This window comes from Camelus bactrianus, chromosome 7, assembly GCF_048773025.1.
Source record: "Camelus bactrianus isolate YW-2024 breed Bactrian camel chromosome 7, ASM4877302v1, whole genome shotgun sequence".
In the NCBI taxonomy this organism is placed as follows: Eukaryota; Metazoa; Chordata; class Mammalia; order Artiodactyla; family Camelidae; genus Camelus; species Camelus bactrianus.
Genome location: NC_133545.1, coordinates 79105347 through 79130000, shown reverse-complemented (window position 1 = coordinate 79130000; position 24654 = coordinate 79105347). Strand labels below are relative to the sequence as shown.

The following is a 24654-nucleotide window of genomic DNA, read 5'->3' as shown; positions in this document are numbered from 1 at the left end:
CTATTGCCTTTGAGGAGAGTCGAATAAAGATCGACACACCTCATCTTTTTTTTCTTAGTTGACATGGCTTCTAAGTCTTTTTTTTTTTTTAAGTACAGTTGATTTACAATGTTATGTAAGATTCTGGTACACACCATACGGATTCAGTTATACCTATGTATATATTATGTTTCATTATAGATTATTATAAGTTATTGAATATAATTCCCTGTGCTCTACAGTAAGACCTTGTTGTTTATCTATTTTAAATACATATAATCATTTGTACCTGCCGATCCCAAACTGCTAATTTATCCCTCCCCCAACTCTCCAATTTGGTGACCATCGGTTTGTTTTCTTTGTCTCTGGGTCTGTTTGTGTTTTGTAAATAATTTCATTTGAACACAACTGATCTTAAGTTCATGAAATAAAGCAGGTTGGAGGCTTTTAGATTTGCTGTTGGTTGCCTCAAAGTTTCCCTACCGGGAATAAAAGGATGGTAGTTCAGGGAAAGAATATAAAGAAGTTTCATCACCGGACAAGACCAGGGCAGGAGCATTAACATTGAAACACTGACCTGCAGGGACATTAGCCCAATTCAGGACGGCGCACTCCCCGAGGCCACAGGCAAGCTCATCCAAGGTCTCCCTCCCACCCCAGCTGACCCACCTACTTGCAGCTCTGAGCCCCCAGTGCTCCCCGCTGCCCTTAGGAGAGGGTCTGCTCCCTGCCGGCCTCAGGAGGGCCCTCAAGTACTGGGTGGGAGTGAGGGTCAGGGCTCCTCCAGGAGGGCCCCCCGCAGAACCGCCCCCTCTGCTCTCAGCCTGGAGTCTTTAAGAGAGAGCCCCACTTCCCTCCTGTCACATCTGTTCCGAAGCCCAGTCTCACTCACGGCCACAGGCATGTTGAGGGGTCCAGCCCTGCTTCTCGTTTTCCTGGCTCCTGGTAAGTATTTTGCCTGGATGCTCATGGGATTTTTCGTTATTTTTTGGCAAAGGTCATACTAAGAAATTAGTGTTTCATCTTCTGCATCTTTTTTTGTTGTTTTTGATTTTTCCCTTGCAGTCACTCAGGTGTCTTCCAACATGGAAGGGGACAAGACGTCAGTCACAATGAAGATAGGATCGTCTTTTGAAATGACTTGTGATCTTAATACACAAAGTGTCAACTATATCCACTGGTATAAATTCGGGGACAGGACAGCTCCACGACGCCTATTCTACTATGATGTCTACTACAAAATGACTTCGTACGACTCAGGAATCGATCGAAAGAAATCCCGTGCTTATGAAGGAGCAGAGAAGAAAAATAAACTGCTCATCTCCAATCTGGAAGACAGCGATTCTGGCACGTACCGCTGTGCCATCTGGGAGCAGCACGGTAGTTCAGACTTGCTTCGTGCTGCACTGGAAATTGTGCTGTGGCTGCCAAGAGCAGCCCTGGTGCACAGCACACAGCAACCCCTGCCCCACTTCCCGTCCCAACCTCCCAGTCCTCTGAGCAAACGAAGTCCTGAGCTCAGGGCCCATCCCCTAGCCCTTAGATGCCACAGCCACCTGTGCCCTCCCCCCAACAGCCATACTTTTTCCTAAAAACCAGCCTCCATCTTCAGGTCTTGGGCAAGCAGCTGGCAGCGGGGAGCATCTTCTCATCTCTCCTAGAAGCTGATGGAGTCCATAAAATTTTCTCTTTAGACAGACAGGTCACCTAGGGTTTACGTAGAAGGAGAGACATTTAGGAGAGCAAAATGGAAAAGTTATTACTGAATCATTTGTCCGGTCATTTTCCAGAGGAGGTGGCTGAGAATACAGCACCTTCATTATTCAGGAGTGTGAAGAATGAGAAGAGTTGAAAAGAAAAATGAAGAAATCCTGAACCTCCAGCCAGTGTCCGATTTATCTTTTGGACAAGCTGGTATTTTCATCATGTAACCAAGCAGGGCATGGTTGCCAGAGTGAAAGCGAAGGCAAGGAGAGTGGTTGTTTTCGGTCTGCCAACCACTGTATTCTACTTACACCTTCTTTTGAAGTTCAGTCCACAGCGAGGACTGCTGTGTCTTAAATAAGTAAAGCCACACTTCTTCCTGCCCTTTCCCTCTACATTCCCGGGGCCAAGTCCCAAACTAGAATGAGTCTTATCAGATTTTTTGTTTCTCAATAAATCAAATTAAAGAGCACTTTGGGTGAATAATCAGACAATGAATAGCATACAGTTCAATTGAAAAGTCATACAGGAAAGGGCTGTGGCTGCCTGACCGGGCTAGGTTTAAGGATGGAAAGTTAATACTGAAGTAGAGACATGCTGGATTTGTATTTCTGTGGTCGCTTGTGTATTGGATCCTTCCAATTTCTACCAGACCAGTGTTTCTCAAACTGTGGTCCGTGGACCACCTGCATCAGAAGCACCTGGCTTAGTCAAGGGCATGTGTTGCTGGCAACCAACACAGTGTATCCAAATCTTAGAATGAAGGCTGAAAAGTGTGTTCTTCCATAAGCTCCGCAGCTGATTTTTCTTCAAATGGTTCTAGGAACTGTGTTGTGCTATCGCTATAAGGTAAAGAGAGGTCGAGAGTTCATTTTGAGAGGCAAAGGGAAGGAATCAATGAGGTGTCCAAATTAGTGGGTATGTTTGTCTGCAAATAAGTGGAACAAGTTGAGGAGGAGGAAGAAGGTTTTTATCAAGTTTCTTTCATGTCCCTCTTCACAAAGGCACCAAGATCCCGCCCCTAACAGAACAAGATGTGCCCTTGCTCCTCCAGGTATAAAACAGGAAATTAACAACTGTTGAGAAATTATGATCAGATTCTGAACTTCCATAGTTGATGAATTTAATAGAGAAGATCGTGTAGAATATTATGATGCTTTTGTTCTTGAGTTTAAAGATCAATCACACAGATTTGTTTACTTAATAGTAATCAACACATTAGAATATAAGAAATAACATAAAAGAGATTTGATGTGTAGATAAATGATTATAATGCTTTATGAATGGATATTATGTTAAATTCATTCTGTGTCCCTGATGTTTTTTAGAACAGCAAATAATAAAGTAGTGAAAGAATTCCAAATGTTATGAAATGACTGAGACTATAGAACTGCCTGCCACTTTCAAATGTCAGCTAAAACCCACCCGACCCCTACCCCATCCCTACAGCTTTTGTGATTGATCTTTCCTGTAGTTACTTGATTTATTTTCTGGTAACTTTTGAATCAGTCTTTAACCGTTTTGATTACATGCTGATCATTATTACTCTACTGTAGTTCTGTTGCCTTTGCTTTTTTAACTGATAAGTTAAAGTTACAGAGTAATTCCCAAAAATCTGCAGTTACATTCTGAAAGTATTTGGGGCAGTAGATTTCTTTACCTCTACTTCTTTTCTTTGCTCAGCCAAAGGAAAACAAAGAATTAATTAATTTTTGTGTACAGAGTTGAATACATAGTCATTCAAGGAGCTCAGTTCCATATGAAAATAAATAAAATGTAATGTTCTGATGAGAATATAACAATAACATTTTTATTGAATATACCTCATGTGATAGGGCACTATATTAAGTATACCATATACTTTATGTTACTTAACAATATGGAGGAATAAGTCTTACTATTATCTCAATTTTATGGATCTCTTTGCATACTAATTTGATAAATGAAGTGAGTTGATAATAAGAAATAAGTCTGGGATCTGAATACAAATCTGTGTGATTACAAAATCCAGATTCCCAGAATGATGAGCAAAACAAAAAAATAAATCTCCAGACTTTTCAAAGGAGACATTTTAGGGGGAAATAGAGAATTTAACCAGTTATTTTATGATCAGGTGTTTTTTACCTGCAACATGAGTTTCCATTCTCCAGAGCCACATGGAATTATTTAAACTGAAGCCTGAATTGTTTATTTAGTGACAAGCTACAGAGAATCCTCTGCAGAGAATTTTATTATACAATGAATTTCTCCTGACTTCTGAGTTCTAGGAATTTTTTTTATGAGAAAAAATAGACATCACAAGTCTATGAGCTAAAGAAAAGCAGCAAGATGGAACACACAAGATTGCTACCCTCCTCCACTCTCAACCTGCTGGAAAGGACAACAGTATTTTCCATAGGTGGATGGAGAAGAAAGTAAAGGACTTCCAGATCAATCACAGTGACCGAGTTGAGAAGTTGTTTACCCTACTTTCTTTGCTGAATTTGAAATTCTCCCGGACATACTCCCAACCTCACTGGGAACAGCCTGAGAGCTCCTCAGAAGTGGAAAACCCTTGGTGATGAGACCCTGAGCATTAGCACCTGGTGGACAGGAGATCATTGTGCCCAAACGTGGAAGGAACAGGTTGATGGAGGAGGCAGCCACCATGTTGAAAACATTAAAAGTGAATCAAGGATTGCTGGAGGCTGTTTGGAGGCATATGTATAGAGTGTTAATTGACTTGCTGTGTCCAGTTCACAAATTTGTGATGGAGATTGTCTCCCAAGTGAACCAATGAGTCTCCTACTTGTTCCCTCGAACACACATCTCTAGGTGCCTTTTTAATAAAAACTTAATTTATATGGTATGAAGTGGAGAGCTACTTTTGTTTTCCCAACAGAAAATCAATAGTCCAAATTTAGTGTTAAAATAATCCGTCATTTTCCTACAATTTAAAAATGTCTTATACTTTTATGCCAATATATACTTGGAGCATTTTTGCAGGGTTTATGTTTCATTGATATTTCAGTATTCTTATATCATTATCATACAATGGCAGTAACTTTGCAATAAGGGTTAAGATCTGCTAGGCCAAATGTCTATTCATTATTATTTTTAAGAAACAATTTTTAATTATCTCATATTAATGCTGCATATTTCAAATTAAAATCAACTTAACTAGCTCACCCCAACCCTTATACTATGAAACAAAAATAAATAAATAAAAAAGTTGGCTTAATTCTGATTAGAATTATAGTTAACTCATATACATGATTTTGGGGAAAATTAGCAACTGTATGATATTGAGTTTTTCCTTCATGAATATGACGTGTCTCTCCATTTATTCAGGTTTAATATTTTGCCCTTTAGTAAAATCTTAACACTCTTTTCTTCTTCTCGTTCATGTATTTTCTTATAAACTTAATTAAAAGATTCTATAACTCTTTACTTACTCTTTTGCATTCTATTGCTTAAATCCTTCATGGATCTTGAAATTTAGACATCTCCTAAAGTTCCTGATAATCTGCTCATGGCCCTGGAATAAAGAAAAACAGAGCACTGAGTCACAGAAATGGACTTAGTGGATAGAATTCAATCTCAATAGGTGCAAAGAGTATTTGATAACATGAAATACAAATAATTCAATTCTCAATTTTTAAAAAAGCCTTCTAAACCTTATTTTCATCCAGGTCTCTTGTCCTGTCCCATGGTGTTCGGGGCTGTGAGCTACTGTGAATGGACAGTTGCCCACTGTGACCTCCTCTTACTTTCATTCTCAGGACAGAGGCAATGGTTGCTCATGGGACTCAGGACGGGACAGGAGGGATCAGGGTTTGTCCTTTATGGGTCCCAGCGCATGGATAGTTCATCTGGACTCAGAGGAGCATTCAGCTGCTTCTTCACAATTTCTTTTTCTCCTGATCCAAGGTGAGTGGCTTAAGATTACAGAACAGCCTCCCAGAGACTTCTTCTTTCAACATATCAGAGAACCTGGACTTTGTTTTCAAGTTTTACTTTAAATAAGAAATCTATTATTTCAAAGGAGATGGAATTTGACACATTTCTTTTTTAGCTTAGAAAAATATGACAATTCATCACAGAACTTATTTTCTCCTTTCGCATTACTGTGGTAAAGAACCGTGTTGCCCAACGAACAGAGAACTTGATCCCATCTCTCAGTACACTTGTGTTGGCATACTTTGCACTTTCAATTACTGAAGAGCTTCCTCCTTTCAGAAATACATTCCCAAACCGCTAACGGAGCAGCCCTGGTGTTAGTGAGAACAGAGGGGGTTTTCCTTTGATGCAAACTTGGAGCAGTTTCAACGCAGCTGAACACCTGGATATTTCAAAAGAAGTCTTAATTCTTTGAATGCTTTTCCTGGTAATTTAGAAAAGCAGTTGGTTAACCAGTAGCTGACATCACATCTTCTTTTCCTGCTTTTATCTCTTTCATCTTTTATCAGTGTTTTCAATAATTACTCCTCTGAAGAAAACAGGTATTTGAGTCCATTTTGAGGCAAATTTATTGACTATCAGATACCATAAAACCTACGTTCAAGGACTTCCAAAAGAACCCAGAAGATCAAATTGCCAGTACAAAATTTTTTAACTGCTAGTCACTTCGGGAAACTAGGGGAAGGCTGAGGTTTTTGTTGAAACTTTAACCAGTGTGATAGCTCGGGCTGGAGGAAGACATTTGGAAAAGGGACTGAGCTCATAGTGGTTCCCCTTGGTAAGTAACTTTTTTCTTCTATTTTTACCTTAGTAGTGAAAAACTGACAGATAGTTTTCCAAAAAAACAATTTAGGATGCCCCTTATCTGACTGCCACATTCTTGGCCTCAGCATGTGAACAGCAAGTTTGCAGCTTCTGCTCCCTGTATATGGAAACAAAACTACTTTGAAAATGGTCTGTTCTCTTCCCCGCTCAAAAGCAGGTTGAAATTCTTCATTTAGAATGCACACACACACACAGACACACACACATACATGCAATAGAGTCACGCTAGATATTAGAATGTTTCGGCGACCCTGTCTGTTTCATTATTTCGTTTATGTTTCTTACACCATTAACATAGTATTTATTGTGCCGGTATGTTATCGGTTCAAGTTCCTTTTCCTGTAGATGGTCTACTAAGTGAGAAGCACCTTTCTTAATTTTCTCTTCTCTATAGTTGGAGCTAAAACACAGTGTTCCTTTCTCCCAGTAACCTGCAAAACCAATATTAACGGTTTTCATTTCATCCCTAAAAGCAGTGCAAAAAATTCTCATAGTAAATGACTACAGAACATCAGTAAACCCTACTTCTTATTGCTCTAGCTTCTTACAGGTAGGCTGAGCTCAGCTGAGTTTATGCTATTGCATCACTTGTTACATTGCCTGGATCTGGTCCAAGTTAATGGAATTTGTGAGCTCAAGGAGCCATTTCCACTCCAAAGTCCATGGAAAGAGTCTGCATGGCTTTACATCCTCATTTGCACTTTCATTCTCTCAGCAAACATTTATTGAGGACAGTTTCTGGAGATAAAAGGGTGAACAAGATGCAGATAGGACAAGTCCCAACACTCAAACAGCTTCTAGTCTGGTGGAAAAGCACTCTAGATTCTGGCTTGATTGGACCCCATGTTCTAGGGTCTGTGGCTGCTGAAAAGTGAGATGTCTTGGATTGATGAGCTTGTTTCCTTTCTTAATTGATGTAACAGTTATTGCTTATAAAGCCCATATCTTTTGTTTGGTGGAAGAATTTGGTGAAACGGCCCCAAACCATTCCACTAAAGAGAATTTTAATATTAGCAAATATGGACTGAGGGCCAGATACCATGATATGCTGTTTCAGCATTGTATCTCATTCCTCAACAGGAATTCTCTTCTTCCCATTTCATAGATAAGGAAACTGAGGTTTAGGGGTGTTCTGTTAGTTGCCTAAAGTCATGTAACAAGTTTAGGATTCAACAGAGACTTGTTATTCCAAAGTGCATGGTGTGGGCCATTATGTGATGTTAGAAATCTTTACATCATGTTTTTATATCCTGAGTACTTACAATTCTGTAGCCTCATCATTTAAATAGTTTCTTTAATTGACTACTTAATAAGTAATAGTTCATTTTTTTTTTACTACTCATGAGTGAAAACAATGCTTCTGTTTTTAATCATGGCACTGAAATAACCTCTCTTCTCCCTAAAAAGTGTGTATAAGTCATATTGAATATAGACTTATTAAATGCTCAAAATATGATTCTCAGGGTATCTCCACAGAATGACACCATTGGGCTCAATTTTATTTCTGTTTTAGCATTGTATTTGCCAGAAATACTGAATCTGGTAGAAGAATTACAGCATTTCTACTAAAATACTTGACAATTGCATAAGCCACAGCTGCTTTCCAATCATGATGGAGGCAGAAAATGGAAAACTAAATAAAATCCTCCGTTGAGCAGGACAGGGTATGAATTTAATGCCCTAGGAACCATAAGGCAATTTTCAAGTCAAAAGGAGCATCCTCTTAGCAATGAATAGCTTAAGAACTCATCATTGTCTGTAACAGCTCATATGGTCTCCTAAATCAGGACTGGGTTATGGAAGGAAGCTACCGTAGAATCATTTGATACACACACCTCAACACATACAAATCACAAAACATCTGCAAAATGTATTGAGTAAGCATTTATTTAATGCTCAAATATATTATTCTTATTATTGTTCGTCTTTGATAGCTAAAGACATTAACTCTAAGTTACACTCTAGGCAAAGAAATGACTTTGTACATGAAAAACCCTTTCCAGAGGAGATTTAAAAGATTCAGGAAAAATGGTGAGAAAAGATGAAATTATCTTCCCAATAGATGTGTGATGAGGCAGGAACAGATGTAACCTGAGCTGCCCAGGCAGAGAGGAGTCACTCATCCATTCTTGACCACATTCACATCTCATGTAGTTTTGCTGAGCATCACCTCTGTGTAATGGTAGCAGGGCCAATTTCTGTCTGTGTTTATATAAATATTGAAAAAATAGGGGCAAAAGGATAAAGCAGGCACAATTCTGTGTGATTTCCGAATGTTTTGCATCTATATCACAGAACTAGGATGGGCAAACATTATCTCCCATTTCTCATGTCATAGTGGAGTTAGACCTTATTAAATGATCAATCCCTGTGATGGGCAAGCTATTTGTCATTTATTTAAATGGCTTGTTTCCAAAATTGATTGAGACCTCAAATGGAAAACACATGTATAGGCAGAGCATGAAATAAGAATAGAAGATCAAGGCATTGATGGAAGCAGAAGAAATAAGGCCTGTGATGATCTAGCAGGAAGCACAGGGTAAGATTTTATGCTCAAAGGAAAGAGAGTTCAGTGTCAGTCTATCTCTATTTTTAAAAAAGTGAATAAAAAATTTAAAAGCTGAAAAAAATGTAGTGGAATACATACTTTCAATAAACTGGTAAAGAAGCACACCAAAATTTCAAATAAGATATATTTTCTCATCATAAAATTAGAAAAGGACTTCATTGCAGGAGTCTTCAGGAGGAAAGTAAAGTAAAAAGGGGGTGTTGCCTTCAACATCTATTTTGTAAAATGGAAGAAGTGGTCTTTAATCAAACCCATTTATATTCCCAGTGCATCAATATTATGGACATTGTAATATTTAATGTCATTCACAGATGGTGATCCTGAAGAGAGGGTCAGGCAGGTAAGGTTTTCGTGATCCACCATGAATATTGGAGGAATCTGAGGGCCAGGCATCCTGCCATTTCTCTAGTCATTGTGCCTTCAAGGCCCACTGCCAGGAGTTGCAAGCTTAGCTCTGCATGTGGGTTGGATAGAAGTCAGTTTGAGGCTGAAATTTCTAGTAAAAATTTGAAACAGAAATAGATTATGCTGTTGATTGGTTAAAAAGCCATCTGTTGTGGACAACACAAGTGAAGCAGTTCCATATATTGCCCGCATATTTTAGGCTTTAGCCAATATTCCTTTTGATTTTCTTAACCCTGGAGATGCAGGGGCTAAGACAAGACAGATCATTGCCTTTTAATTAGATGTGTGTAAAAGGCACGTTTCCTGTGATGACCGCTTTGAGAATTCCAGGCAAATGAGAGTGCAATGGAATGCAAACCAGGGAATCAGTCTTCATGTTTAATTGCCACAGATCCAATTGCAACCCCAAAATACTGAATTCCTATCAGTGAGATCAAGTTTGGTCCCATGAGATTCAATGTCATGTTGGACTACACAGTTATGACAAATTGCAAATAATGATAATAATCATTATTATCTCATTTCTATAGCATTTTTAATCAACTTGCTTTTCAGATCTTGTTTTATTTTGGTCTCCCTTCAGCACTGGTAGTTATGTTGCATTGATTTATACTAACACCTTTGTTTTCAAATAAATAAAGTATTAAAGGATATAATTTACCTGATTTGCTCACCACAGAACTTGTTAGGAGCGAAACAAACCAGGACCGGAAGCCTGGTCTCTTGGATTGTAGGCAGTCTTAGTTTTACTAGGATTTGAAGAATTCAGAGAAGCTAAATTAGTCTAAAGATTTCAATATGTATTGAATCACTTTGAAATCATCATAGAAAGTCTTTGGTAATGGAATATAATTTTCGTCATAGGGAGGTATCAGAAGGACACAATTTTTTCAAGGTAATAGAGGGAAGGCAAGAAACAAATTGGAAAAATAGTTAAGAATTTAGGAAAAAATGAGAATGTGAATGGGGATTAGACGTAGAACTCTTAGGAAAGATTTTAAAACAAATCCATATTGTAAAGGACAGTACAGACAACATTGTGCAAATATTGTAACAAGATTTGTCTTTGTCTGCATGTGGACTTTTATAAAGGGCTCCTGTATAAGGTATTCAGTCATCATGAAGTGTTTGGCCCAAGGCTGAAGTTTGTTATTACAGGTGTATTTTGTGAGTTGATATTTCATTTTCTGGTGGTGAAAGGGTGTTTTCAATGTGCCCAGGCTTCAGAGTCAGGCTGACTTGGTGCTATGAATCCACCATTTACTGCTTATGTGAATTTTAGTGATTATTCTCTGGCCTCAGTCTCCTAATCCATAAAATGGGATAACAGTGTGTATCCAGCAGGTGGTGTACGGGAATTCAATGAGATAATGTGAATAGTGTGCTTGGCACATTGTCTTGGCACATGAGGGGTGCTGGGTATATGTATCTACACCCAGTTCAAATGTCAAGGGAGAATTGTATTCAATAATGAGAGTTGTTTTCAGCCAAGAATGTGGACAGAACAGAAATTCTCCAGAGGATGAAGCTACACTTCCTACTCCTCAAATGGAAAGTTGTCTTACTGTCCACTCACACGCAAAACATTGAATTTGAAGATAGTTGTCTCTCTTAAGCTGACTCTTCCCCACTTGGCAAAAAAATCATGAGATTAAAATGTGTTTGTTTGGTTTTTTTTGTATTTCTTGTTATTTTACGTGCTCCAAATCTGAACCCTTGATCTTAATTGATAGCTTCTCTAACACCAATGTTTGTTGGCTCTAAAATGTATAGCCAATGAGTTTTGCTCATATTCTTCAGAAAAAGTTTTAGTTCATAAAGAAAATGATCAAAATGTAAAATCAATTAAATATAGTTAGAAATGTCATAATTTGATATTCTTATTTAGATATGCAATAGGTCTATTTAATTTATAAAAGAAAAAATGATAAGAAAAACAAGTCAATATAAACAAAGTATACAGTTGGAGAAATATACAGTACCTTACCATTATTATCAATAAAAAACTATTTGTACTAAAATAATTGTATAAAATAAAAATGAGTACATTATGGCCTACTTATACTTTCAGCATGATTTTAAACATTTATGTTTGCTTGCTGATTTAGAAGAAAATCAAGAACTTTGCTAAAGAGGCAGAAATTCTCAAGAATTGTTTCCTTTTCTTCTCAAATGAGGAGTATAGTTATTCTTAAGAAATTGCCCATCAAATGATGAAATGAACTCTGAACTCCAATTTGAATTGAGTATTAGTAAAATATTTGTCTTTCATTGGAAATCAAATTGGAAAAGGTTCTTACATTTATAATTCCAATTGTTAGATTAGCAATAAATGCATAGTCAGTAACATTCCAGCATTCAAGTCATTTGCCTTTGTACATGTAAGACGTTTCGGCATCTATTTTGAAGTTGTAAGAAACGCAGGAACTATACTTTTAATATAATCTCTAATTATATATACACTTTATTCAGCAGGTGAAAAAAAGAGAAAATGATGGAGCTCTGAAGATGCTCAGCAGCCTTACAAGGCAGATTCAAATTATGAGGGAGACACTGAGAGTTAAAATATGATGTATTTTTAGTCATGCTTCAACTTCAAATGGAATTCCAAGATACAATGTGCTCTTTTGGTGAACATTTTCTGAAGTGAGACAAAGTGCCTGATAAGTGCATTACTTGATAATGTTCATGTGAGAGCATTTATGAAGATGCATTTATAATAGAAGTTTTAGAAATATTTCAATATTCAAATATTTATGAATATATAAATATTCAAATATTTATGAATATATAAATAATATTTATATATTATGAAGATGCATTTATAATAGAAATTTTAGAAATATTTCAATATTCAAATATTTCAATATTCAAATATTTCAATATATTCAAGGCACAATAAATAATTTGGAGGTGCAGCTTTAATATGGCCCTACTCAAAAATCTGGATTGGTGCATATGAGACACTGAGAGTTTGTATAAAATAGGAACCAATGAGGCGAACCCCGTCACTGCAGAACTGGGCGTGGGACCCACATATGAAACTAAAAATTCAACTTGATAGGCTGTCAAGTACAGGTGGACATAGATTCCCATTAATGCAAGTGACTGTATATTGTTTTTAAAAACTGATAAATTTCCTCCTGACATTTATTAGTAAGGAAAATATGGAAATATGTTGCATCCCAGAATCAGTTAAATAAAGAATGAGTTTCCACAGAGTTGCAGATCATAAGAAGTTTTTATTGGACCAAAGAGAGTGTAAGTTACAAAACTCATGGGATGGGAATGGGAAGTAGTTTAGAAATAGCCAAAGATCCTCACCTGTAGAAAGGTCATCATTGTTACCTGGTCTCCTCCTTTATACCCATCCCCACCACCCACCCATTCAGCCTAAAACAGCCTCCACTATGATAGAACAAAAGAGATTTTTTTTAAACATTTTTTATTGATTTATAGTCATTTTACAATGTTGTGTCAAATTCCAGTGTAGAGCACAATTTTTCAGTTATACATGAACATATATATATTCATTGTCACATAACAAAACAGAAACAGACTCATAGACATAGAATACAAACTTGTGGTCGCCAAAGGGGCAGAAGGTGGGAATAGATAAACAAGATTATACTGTATAGCACAGGGAAATACACACAAGATTTTTTTTTTAAAGTGTGTCCATGAATGTCGGAAGCCATGATATGTGGCAGTTAAAAGTCATAGCCTATCTTAGCATACATGCAAAGAACGGAGGCCAAGGTGCAAATCAGCCAGTGCTACTTAATAGCTGTGACTTTGGGCAAGTTACATAAAGTCTTGAACCTTCTTCCCATTGAAAATAAGAACAATAATTAGCACCTGACAGCTGACTGTGGCCATAAGGTCAACTTGAGCGCTGATTCAATGGCTCCTTCCTTTTACTACACGGTTCCAAACCACACAACCTTTGTGTTTCTGTCATAATTCTCCTTAATTACTATTTTAATTCCGCTCCCCGCAGCTAGAGACCTTGATGCAGACGTTTCCCCCAAGCCCACTATTTTCCTGCCTTCAATTGCTGAAATAAACCTCCATCGGGCTGGAACGTATCTTTGTCTTCTGGAGAACTTCTTCCCTGGTGTTATTAAGGTTTCCTGGAAAGAAAAGAATGACAACAGGATTCTGCAGTCCCAGCAGGGAGACACCGTGAAGACCAGCAATACGTACATGAAGCTGAGCTGGCTGACCGTGCCTGAAAAGTCCATGGATAAAGAACACGTATGTGTTGTCAAACACGAGAAAAATAAAAAAGGAATTGATCAACAGATTCTTTTTCCTTCAATTAATCAAGGTATGTATATAGAAATAGAAGCATTACCTCCCAGAACATTATTTTTTAAAGGGAATAGCCCCACCTTTTCTGTCAAGCATCGATGAAAAACAAACAAATATAAATCTTTCTTAAGTATTGAGCTGTTTCCCCACAGAATTAAAATAGTGTAGGGTTTGAAACATAAGAAAGAAAAAGGAAAAAAATTACTCAACCTTTCTCACCTCGGTTTCATCTTCCAAAATATTAAGCTCACAGTGATGTATTTTAGGGTTGTTCTATGGTTTAAATGAAACAACATTCATGAAACTTAGCACACAATATACAACTTAGCACACAATAAACACACAAAAAGAGACTCCCCTTTTAATGATCTTAGTTGATCAGGAGATAAGAATAATTATACACCTCTTATGATTGTTCCTCTCCATCAAGCAAAGGCATCTCACTTCAGTCTTGCTTTACTCAAAGTATAACCCAGAAACAATGAGTATTAAATGACAAAATGGTGATCATCTGAGAGAAGCAGACTGCAGTGTCACACAAGGTGGAATAATTTGACTACTGCACTTTTTTTTATGGTCTTAGGTTTTTGAGATTTGTGTTTTATATTTCACTGCAAGGTAAAATTTTGGAATTAAAGGTTGGGTGAGGTTACAGGGTACAGACATACTTCCATTCTACATGATGAATATTTCTTGCCATTGGTAAGTGCCTCTCAGCAAAGTGTAATCACAGCCCTAGCGTGTGCGCCAAGCCTGGAGGGGACGTGTGCATGATACCCTCGGTGAAGAACCGTCCCAGGGAGGACGCACTGCAATAATGAGACTATACCCTTTATATAAGCACTCAGAAGTCCTGAGTCACTTAAAGTCCTGCGTATGGACACAGCTGACCAAACTGCCCGGAGTGCCCGTAAGAAGGAATCAGTTTGTACTTTTCCCTGTGGTTAATTAAAAAGCCCTTTCTAAGCAGCAGGAAGCAAGCGCCTAACAAAAGATGCGAGAATTCGCTGTGTATCACTCCGAATTTCTGATCTAAGTCTTTACTTCTCAGAGCCTTAGTTTGTCCAATAACCAAATTTGGTTTCAACACTTGCCTGCACTTTGTCCTAGGGCTCCACGAAGAGCAGATGAAACAAAGTCAGTGAAAATGCTTGCTTTTGAAACATAACCCAGACGTATTTATTCATATTTTCAGTGTATTTTTTATGTCCTTTCATAAAACTCTTTAAAAGCAAGACTACAAAATAACCCTAAATTTTCTGTTTCTACAGCTAAGAAAAAGAGGGAAAGCAAATATGTAAAGTGTTAGTTTAATATAATCGTGGGCTTAATTGTCTTTAGATTTTTTTTTTAAGAGTAGGTACCAGGGATTGAACCCAGGACCTCATGCTTGTTAAGCGTTACACTCTACTACTGAGCTATACCATTCCCACCAGATTTTAATTTTTCTAGTGATGAGTGAAGAATAAGAATTATAGTAAGTTTCATAGGGATGATTATCATAAAGGAGATGAGTTTGAGTTTATAATGTGTTCTACTTAGCACTAATTTTCTAAAATAAATGTTTCCCATGGGCTATTCACAGCAACAAAGCTAACGTGGGCATTTCTGTTAATGTCATCCTACAGCAAATTTTTTTTAAATTTTTAATTTAAAAAAATTTTTTTAAATTGAAGTACAGTTAGTTACAATGCATCAATTTCTGGTGTACAGCATAATATCCCAGTCATGCATATATATATACATATATTCGTTTTCATATTCTTTTTCATTAAAGATTAATATAAGAAATTGAATATAGTTCCCTGTGCTATACAGAAGAAATTTGTTTTTTTTTTAATCTGTTTTTTATATAGTGGCTAACATCTGCAAATCTCAAACTCCCAATTTTATCCACTGTCTCTTGGAAGTTTTGTTTCTGTTTACATTTTTATAGAAGCTAGGAAGGTAACATGGAAGGCCAAATCAGTGTTATGATTTTGAAGAGAGAGAAAACTAATCTGGTCCAAGTTTTCCACCAACCCTCATTGAGAAAGAGAACTTGGGATACTTCTGCAGAATTTATTATGAAAATGTATTGTTTTGTTGTTTCTACTTCAAGCCATGCATTTTAAAAAGAGATTTGTTTTTCTTTTAATGAATAAAGTCACTGTAAAGAAAACAAAGAGAATTTTAAGATACATTAAAGTCAATTCTTGAGGATATTTTAACATCTAAGCATGACTGTACTAACATTTTCATTCTTAAGATTTACTCTGAAGCCTTTATACATCAAACCCACTTCTTTTTTTTTTTTTTTAAGAATATACTGAAAAAGAATCTACATACAACGGCCTACCAGAACCATGTTCATATGGGCAAGAACACATCCAGGAGAAAAAGGATAAACCAAAACAAACACTATAACTCCATTTTTCTCCATCCAACAGCCTATTATCTTAAAATTTTTTTTTTACTTATATGTATGCCTTTTTTGTTTTTTCTTTATTTGTAGACAAATACAACTCTCACCTCAGGTTTTATGTAATCCGAGAACCATACATATGATTTGGCATATTTTTCTACCCTTGAAAAATTGCACTGAAATGCTGAACTCCTGTAATATAACAGTCATTGTAAAGAATATTTAAGATATCTAGAAGAGAAGATGTTTTTAGTGTCCACAGTGGTGGAATTATGTTGTCTCTCTATAGATTAACTGCTCTGCATTTCTATGACAGTTTTTACAAAGTGCTTTCCATGTGCTCTGTCTCATTTAATCCCCCAGGACGATCCTTTGAACGCTGGCTCTGCCATCACTGGTATGACTCTTAGCAAATTACTTACCCTCTAATTCTTATTTCCTCCTTTGTAACACAAAGTCCTTCAAAATACAGCTCACTCTACTGTCACCAGGGGGTGAAACGAGATATTGTATGTGAAATATTGAAGCCAGAAACAATCACTCAATGGCTAATGTTGTTTTCATTAGTCCCACAAACACCACTGCAGAAAATAATGTACATGAGTTGGGGATACTGGGGACATGAATGATTTGGAAGTGTATGGCTGTTTATTTTTCCTGGATGGGAAATTGCCTGAGCCAGACTCCTTCAAAAAGGAAATGTTATTGTGGATTCTGGGATTGGATGAATTCATTTGGGTAGCCACTCTTCAGCTCAGCAGCATGCGCTGAAGACTGGAGAGCAGCTAATTTTCTGATTAATTGTCTTTTTGACAGTATTTCTCCAACACCTACTTTGTAGCCAGCACTATCATAGGCGCTATAAATACAGAAGGAAAATAAGATGGTCTTGGGTATTACCCGCCAGCTGTGACTAAAAAAAAAAGAACAAAAATGTACCCTTCAGAACTTCGATATCTTCATGTGCAGAAAACAATATATGTATTAGATCTGCTAACTCATATAGAATCAGACCAACTGTTCCTGAAATGCTATAGGGCTCGTGTTTTGAATGACTGTCTCCCTGTCCATAGTCTATATACATATACATGTTACAATACATACGTGTGTTAATACATACACACGCTGTCAAATAATGGGCAGGAATAACTGACTAATGCTTCTTCTCATTTCTTGTAGTTGTCACTTTAGTTACCGCTACTCCAGAGCCGACAAATGATTGTTTGAAAGCTAAAAGCAGTAAGTTATTGTACATGTTTGCCTTCATACTTTGGTCTTTTTTATTCTCCTGATCAATTTACCTTTTGAAATTTACCTGGCTTAAAGTACAAAGAACCAGTTATCTGGAATTGTAGGGCTCATCATCTGCATTCTTTTAATAATTCTCCTCCTGTCTCTCTGTCAGTAGACACACACCAGAAAATTACAGGCATGAGCCGCTGACAATATTTGCTCTCATTTCTTCTAGAGGGCACTGCTGTTGATTCTACAAAAGCTTGTCCAGAAGATGACAGTGGTAAGCTGTTCTTTTACATCCTTGCCTTCATTTCATCCTGCAGCCTTTTTCCCTCCTAATCAAGCTAGCTTTTGAGCTTCCTTGGTCCATAGTAGGAGAGACCAATTATTTCTGGAATCGCGGGGCTCCTACATTTAATCAGTATCTCTCCTGTCTCTGTTGGCAGATTTTACAAATATATGTATGTCTATATGTATATATCACATTGTCAAATAATAGTTGTGAACAATTGACTAAGACTTGCTCTCCTTTCTCCTAGAAGCCGCTGTTGTTAATTCTACAAAAGCCTGTCTGAAAGATGAAAACAGTAAGTTTTGTTCATGTTTGCCTTTCTGTGAGGCTCCAGCTCTGTTTTCCTCTGGATAAACTTAACTTTTGACTCATGGTAGAAAAACCAGACTGGATTTGCAGAACAGACTGAGTGAGATTTTTCAGTCAATGTAGCATTTCCTGGGAGTCATCTGAACATGGTAAATGCTGGTTTGGGTATAAGATGACTGTAAATTAGAGGGTGCAGTGATAGGTTCCGAATTATTTCAAGAATGGACTCCATTCTTTAGTGTGGCCTTTGTTTCTAGTGACCGAGGAAACGTGGTATCACTTTGCTTCTAGACTTTTTTTCTCCTTGGTCGTTGCTAGTGGCTAATACGTGAACTGACACAGAAAGCTTTTTGTTCAGAAGTTATTGTGCTCTATCTTGCATGCTCTGTTTAATCCTCATCATACTCCAATGGAGTGGCACAGTATTTTCCCCCTACTTTACAAATGAGGGCAATGACATTAAAATTAATGATGTCCCCTGTACCATGTCACATAGCTAGATCTGGGGATCCAACCAAGCCCATCTGAATCGGTGGTTCATACCCTTACTCAGGTCTCTATTCCTCTTCTAGGCTATAGACACAGAGCAAGAAATCCCAAAGCCAAGGCCCTGAGACAGGATGGACACGTGGGTGGGGGTGCAAGTGCACAGGCCTCTGATATCACAGACTGAACTTTAAATTCCGGTTCTTTTATTAACTAGTGATATGAAAATGAGTAAATCTCATGTATTCTGAGCAATACTGTCCTCACCTGCCAATAGGGAACAGTTACTCCTCACTCAGTTACTGAGGAGGTAAGGGCACAGGTGTGGAGTGTCTCCCATGGGGACTCCACGCAGCTGGCACAGAACCAGCACTAGCGGGGCGGGGGCGGGGGGGGGGGCTTTCCCCCTGCGTGGAAGGTTCTGAGTGATTTAGAAGCATTGGCTCTGGCCCTGCTCATCCTTCCTCCTTCTCAGGAGGTGCGGGGGTGTCAGTCACAGCAGGTCTCCAGAAGGGAATAACTGTGCCCCCCTCCCCTCACCGTGTCCCGGCCTCTCAAGGCAACGGGTGAAACTAACGGCCCGCTTTCCCCTTAGACACAGTGCGGCTGCAGCGCGAAAGCACGTCCGCCTACTACGCGTACCTCCTCCTGCTGCTCAAGAGCGGGCTCTACTTCTGCGTCGTCGCCTTCCTCCTGCTGCGGAGAACAGCCGTGTGCGGGCACGGGAAGGGCTCGTGACGGAGGGTGCCGGAGGGCCGGCTGTTCCTCACCGTCTGTTGTCTGAAAAAGACGTCTGCTGAGGACCTAGCGGGGCTTCCCTCCTGGGTTTGGGTCATTGCAGATAATTTTTTTTTAACTATTGTGTAACGTTTTTTCAAACTGCTGGGCAAACATATTTTGCTCTGTAACAAGTAATTCTGCCATTACTCGGGGTGGGGGGAGGGAGGGCGGGCAGAGGGCAGGCCCCCGGGAGCCTTTCCCCCCTCGTCCCCACGGGCTCTTCGGCTCCTCCGGCCACACGAGCCCCCGCCCTGAGCGCCGCTCGCGGCCCCTCGTCTGGCCCCTCGGCGCCCTCCGCCCGCGCGGCCGCCCCGACCTTCCCCGGCGCACACCCCGCGCCCGCCAGCTTTGCCACTTCAGTTCTGTACTTCGTTCTTCATAATGGGCACAAGAAATTAAAACAGAAATCAAAAGCCCACTTTCGTCTCTGTGTACTTGAATTTCATGAAATCTCACCAAGGTAAGAAACAGGATGCCGACAGAGCTATCCAGTTCTGCGTTGGTTGTAGCAAAGGTCAACACCACGTGTCTAAGTCTTTCTCTGAGATGGTGGTTATGATGCTTTCTCTGGGGCACTGACTCCAAGGGGAGTCGCAGCCAAATGCAGGTGCCCGGGTTCCTTCTCTTCCAAAGGTCGCCAGATCAGACTCACTGGTGTGGGACATTCCCACTGTGACAGGGTGACCCCCAGCATGACTTGCAGTGTGTGTGTGTGTGCAGATCTGTATGAGTGTTTCATTCACAAGCACTGACTCCTGGTCCTCACATGAACTCCCCAAGAACTGTGCTAACACCAATATCCTGTGGCTTTCCCTTAACTCACTTTCTATTGGGAAAAACAAGAACAAGCCACAACAAAACAGAACATGCACAGCTTCTTAACTAAAAGTCTTCTCCAATGAGTCAGGGAGAATTTTCTCAAGACCTTGTGGGTGAATCTGTCTTGTCCTCATGTCAGTATAACTGCTCCCTTGCTTGTCAACACTACGGAAATCCTGCCTTATTCTGTGAATGCCCCTAGATTAGCAACTGTTCCTTGGGAGGTGCTAAGAAATTGAGAGCTTTGGGCAGAGCAGGACTGTGGATGGTGCTCTGACCGTCCTGACACTCAAGCCCCTTCCCCAGACTCAGTGACCCCAGACCTCTCTGTGGAAGCCTCTGGTGAGTCCAGGTGCATCTCTGATGTAGGAGAAAGTCAGACATCCTTGTGGTCCAGTATTTTCCACCAGCACATGGTGCTTGGCTGCCATGTGGTGTGAGGGGAGGACCACTGGGCCAGAATTTCCACCTGTCACCCCATAGTTGCAGCATCAACTATGGCATTATTTCATTTTTATGGCTGAGTAATATTACATTTTATATATATAGATATACATCTTCTTTGTTCACTCATTCTTTGATGGACAGTTAGGCTGCTTCCATGTCTTGGCTATTATAAATATGAGGCTATGAACATTGGGGTACACGTATCTTTTTAAATTAGAGTTTTCATCTTTTTCAGATATATGCCTAGGAGTGGGGTCGCTGGATCACATGGCAACTCTATTTTTATTTTTTAAGGAGCCTGCATACTACTCTCCAAAGTAGCTGCACCAATTTACATTCCCAGCAACCATATAGGATGGTACCCATTTCTCCACACCATCTCTAGTATTTATTATAGGTAGATTTTTTGATGATGGCCATTCTGTCCGGTGTGAGATGATACATCACTGCAGTCTTGATATGCATTTCTCTAATAATTAGTGATGTTGAGCATCGCTAATTCATGTGCCATTAGACCATCTTTATGTCTTCTTTGGAGAAATGCCTATTTAGTTCTGTCCATTTTTTGGCTGGGTTGTTAGTTTTAAAGAAAAAGGTTTATGTATTAGAATTAAAACAATGTCTCATTTAAAAAGGGAAGCTTTTCTGTTTGTTTGTTTACAATCTATTTCAGCTTCCATAAAACAGCTTCTTTGGGAAACTAGTAGAACTTCTCTTTTGAAAACAAAATAAGACCATCCAGACACAAGAAAGATGAAATCTAATTTAGAGCTACTCGATTCTCCTGAATTTGATCAGATCACTATACCTGAATACCTAGCCCTCCTATTAGACATTTGGAGCTATTTCTGCATTGGGAAATCAGAGAGGCAAGAGGGGAAACTTGCAAATCACTGGGAGTTTTGTGCAGCTGGTTCCCCCCCCCCCCCCAAGGGCACTGCTAGGCAGCGTCTCCCGTGGTTTCCACCTTCCTAGCAACTCCGTCCCCTACTCGCCCTGGCCGCCCTGACCTGGGAGGTGCGGGGAGGGGAGAGGCAGAGGTGGTGGAGGTGACAGCATGAGTGGCAGGAGGCGCTGCTGTGGCTCATGTTGCTTCATTTCCTCAGGCTTCTTTTGTTCATGTGCTCTGTTAAATGTGGTTGATTCGTGGAAAATGATCAAAGTCAAACCGGCCCGTATTGTTTGACGCTGTGCACGGGGTGGCTGGGGTATTATAAGAAAATAACAACAGTTAAACCACAACCAACTCGGCTCACTTTCAAAGGGCCACAGCTAACGGGAAGGAAATTTCCCTGCACACACACGAAATTGCCGTGAAACACACTCTCAGGCCGCGGGGCGGGCTTCCCATTATCTGTCCCTCCAGTTGGCTCCTATGTGAGGTGGGAGCCTCGTGCCTGGGACGTTCAGATGCCGCACCTTCTGTCCACGCTCAGGAGCCTGTTCTGAAGCAAAGAGCAGACAGGACTTCCTGCAGCGCCAGGACGGCCCCTGACGTTCCACCAGCGACCTGCCCTCTCCCGGGAGACGCGGTCACTGGGGCTGCTACTTCTTGGTTTCAGTTCCTCAGTAGGGACGGGGTGACACAGGACCTGCTCCCCTGAACCCAGCAGCACAGCCAGACTGCAGGAGTGACAACAGTGACGTGCTTTGTCCCTCACAAGAACAGATATGGAGGCCCTGGGCTCACCTGTGCAACTGAATGTCCTGTACTGAGTCACATGAGTCCCCCTAAAGGGACAAAATGGCCTCAGAGTCAGCCTGAGCAAGGCTTCAGAGAGGAAAGTAAGTCGGATCACAGTGTGATGGTAAATCAGCAGAGGGCTGCTCTGCAATGTCAGTGTGAGAAACAAATGTCCCCCGCCCCACCCAGCAGGGGACAGAGAGGGGTCCAGGCCCACGGGCTCAGTCTGTCCTGTCCTAGAGGAACAAAGCTCTCTTGCTGAGATCAACAATTCAGGTTCTCACTGTCTGACTTGAGGGCACATTCAATCATGCACTTCATTCCTCTGCTCTGAGAGCCAACATCTGGGGGGGGGGGGGGGGCTTGGGCTTCCTACGAGGACTGGCCGGTCCCACGGGTTCAGCCCAGCATGGCAGCTGGGAGCTCGTCTTCAGGTTAAAGTCACACACTGACGTCGGGCTGAGGCGCCGTCTCTGGGCTTGGTGTAGATGCGAGTCCGCTCCTGAGACAGGACGTTCCCACTGTGATGACACCACTGCATTCTTGTGCTTTTAGTCCCAAGGTCAGACCCTGGGGCTTTTCCTCCCCCCTTCCTCCCTGTCAGAAGCTTTTCCTGGTTAGAGCCCAGCCTCCAGGGAGCCTCCCAGCTGCACTTCTGTCATCTGGGCCAGTCTCAGAACAAGCACGTCTGGAAGTGATTTGATCGGCGCAAATGGCCAGTTTCCACCCAGACCAGCACCAGTACACATAATTAAATTTTTCTCAAATGACACATGAATGATGAAAGAAAAGTAATAGACATACTGCCTTCCCATGAAGCATTCAGATGACTATTCATGTTTGGAAATAATAGCTCACATTATAATTTAGTTCATTTTAATTCAAATTAGCTGAACACAGGAGAAAATGATGCCAATGATTTCATAATAGAGGTTCAGAAAGACAATTCAGTCAGTTTTAGAGCAAACTTCTAAGAGGAAGATATAATTTCTGGTGAACTTTCATATGTATTCACAATCCCTCTGCCCCCCATTTGTAATTCTAACTCTCTAGGCCAAACACATAATGTAAAACAGGAAAAATAAAACTCATCATTCTGACATGTTGGATTTTGTTACTTGTAAAAATTGTACAAAGAGCACATGTGCATGAGTTAAAACACACACGGGAAACGTAGGGTGTTGAAAAGGAAATACAAAAGAAGTCTGAGACATGACACATAAAATTCCATTCTGCAAATCCAAATAAAAAGATATTTTACTTACTTAAAAATGTGTTATTCCAATATACTAAGAAGTCTTTTGATTAGGAACACAGCACGAGAGTTTCCTGCAACTGTTCATGAACAGATCAGACTCAGTCTCACTGAACACAGGGTGGAGCATAACATTACCTTTCCAGCCTCAGGCAGGCTGCTACATGATTGTGGATATGGTACAATGTCTGTGAGGTATTACAATAAATAAATTCTCTATTAGCCATCCGACAACGTCAGCAGTGGATGCCACCATTTCAACTTTCAAAAGGGAGAATCCATCTCCAGTCCTTTTTTCTCCTCTAGTGACTTTCAAAGAGGGTTTTTCAACTTAGAAAAAGAGAGAGAGAACACAGAAATATTTGAGATGCAGTGTAAAAGGCAAAATGCTGCACTTTGCCTTACGTGTTAACAAACTCTAGGTACTAAAGGTGGGCTGTGTTACATCTGAAAGACCGTGGTTAAGGCCACACAAGAATTTATTTCAAGGTAATTTAGATAAGGATCTACTATTCACATGCCCAGATTTTTGTCTTATGCCGAACACTGCTGTGGAAAGGTGGAGTTGACACTTGCTGGGTACCACGGATGCAGCACAGGACCTCTAGCCCCCGGACCCCGGCTGCCGGCTGCCTCCGCTGGCCAGTCTGCCCCTGTGCCGGCCGCCCACCTGCTCTGAATCAGTGCACTGCTTTCCCTGCTTTTACATTTTATTTATTATTTTCTATTGAGATGTAATTGACATATGGCATTATATTAGTTTCAGTTATACCATGTAATGATTTAATATTTGTATGTATTATGAAATGGTCACAGTTAAGTCTAGTTAATATCACTATACACAGTTACAAATGATTTTTTCTTATAATGTGAACTTTTAAGGTCTACTCTCCTTTCGCTTCTGGGCTTAGTTGGGTGGAGTTCCTGCTATTACAATTTCCTTTCTGTTTATTTGCTTGTGATTCTGAGGGTGAAATGCTTCCTCTGGAGATTCAAAGGGATTTAACAACGGGTCCCCCTGGAGGCACATCCAGCCTTCCTGCTGCGGCTGGACCCCGTCCTTCATCTCAGAAGCTCCGAGACACTCCAGAGCCCTCCTGGTACCAGGTGGGTCTGGGCTGCATCCCGGCTCTGCCCCCCGCCAGCCGCGGCCTTGGCCCAGCTACTCCCCCTCCAATGTCACAGCCCTCAAGGGCGAGCCAGACAG

General features: G+C 40.1%; 1 gene segment (V, D, J or C); it reads left to right on the top strand.

Moving 5' to 3' along the window:
* Window positions 1–256: 256 nt before the first annotated feature.
* Window positions 257–19660, top strand: LOC105063148 (T cell receptor gamma constant 2-like). The segment is given in 8 exon segments: window positions 257–924; window positions 1045–1394; window positions 6337–6400; window positions 13422–13751; window positions 17319–17378; window positions 17608–17655; window positions 17915–17962; window positions 19058–19660. Coding segments are annotated over 8 exon segments (1086 nt in total).
* The last annotated feature ends 4994 nt before the right edge of the window (window positions 19661–24654 follow it).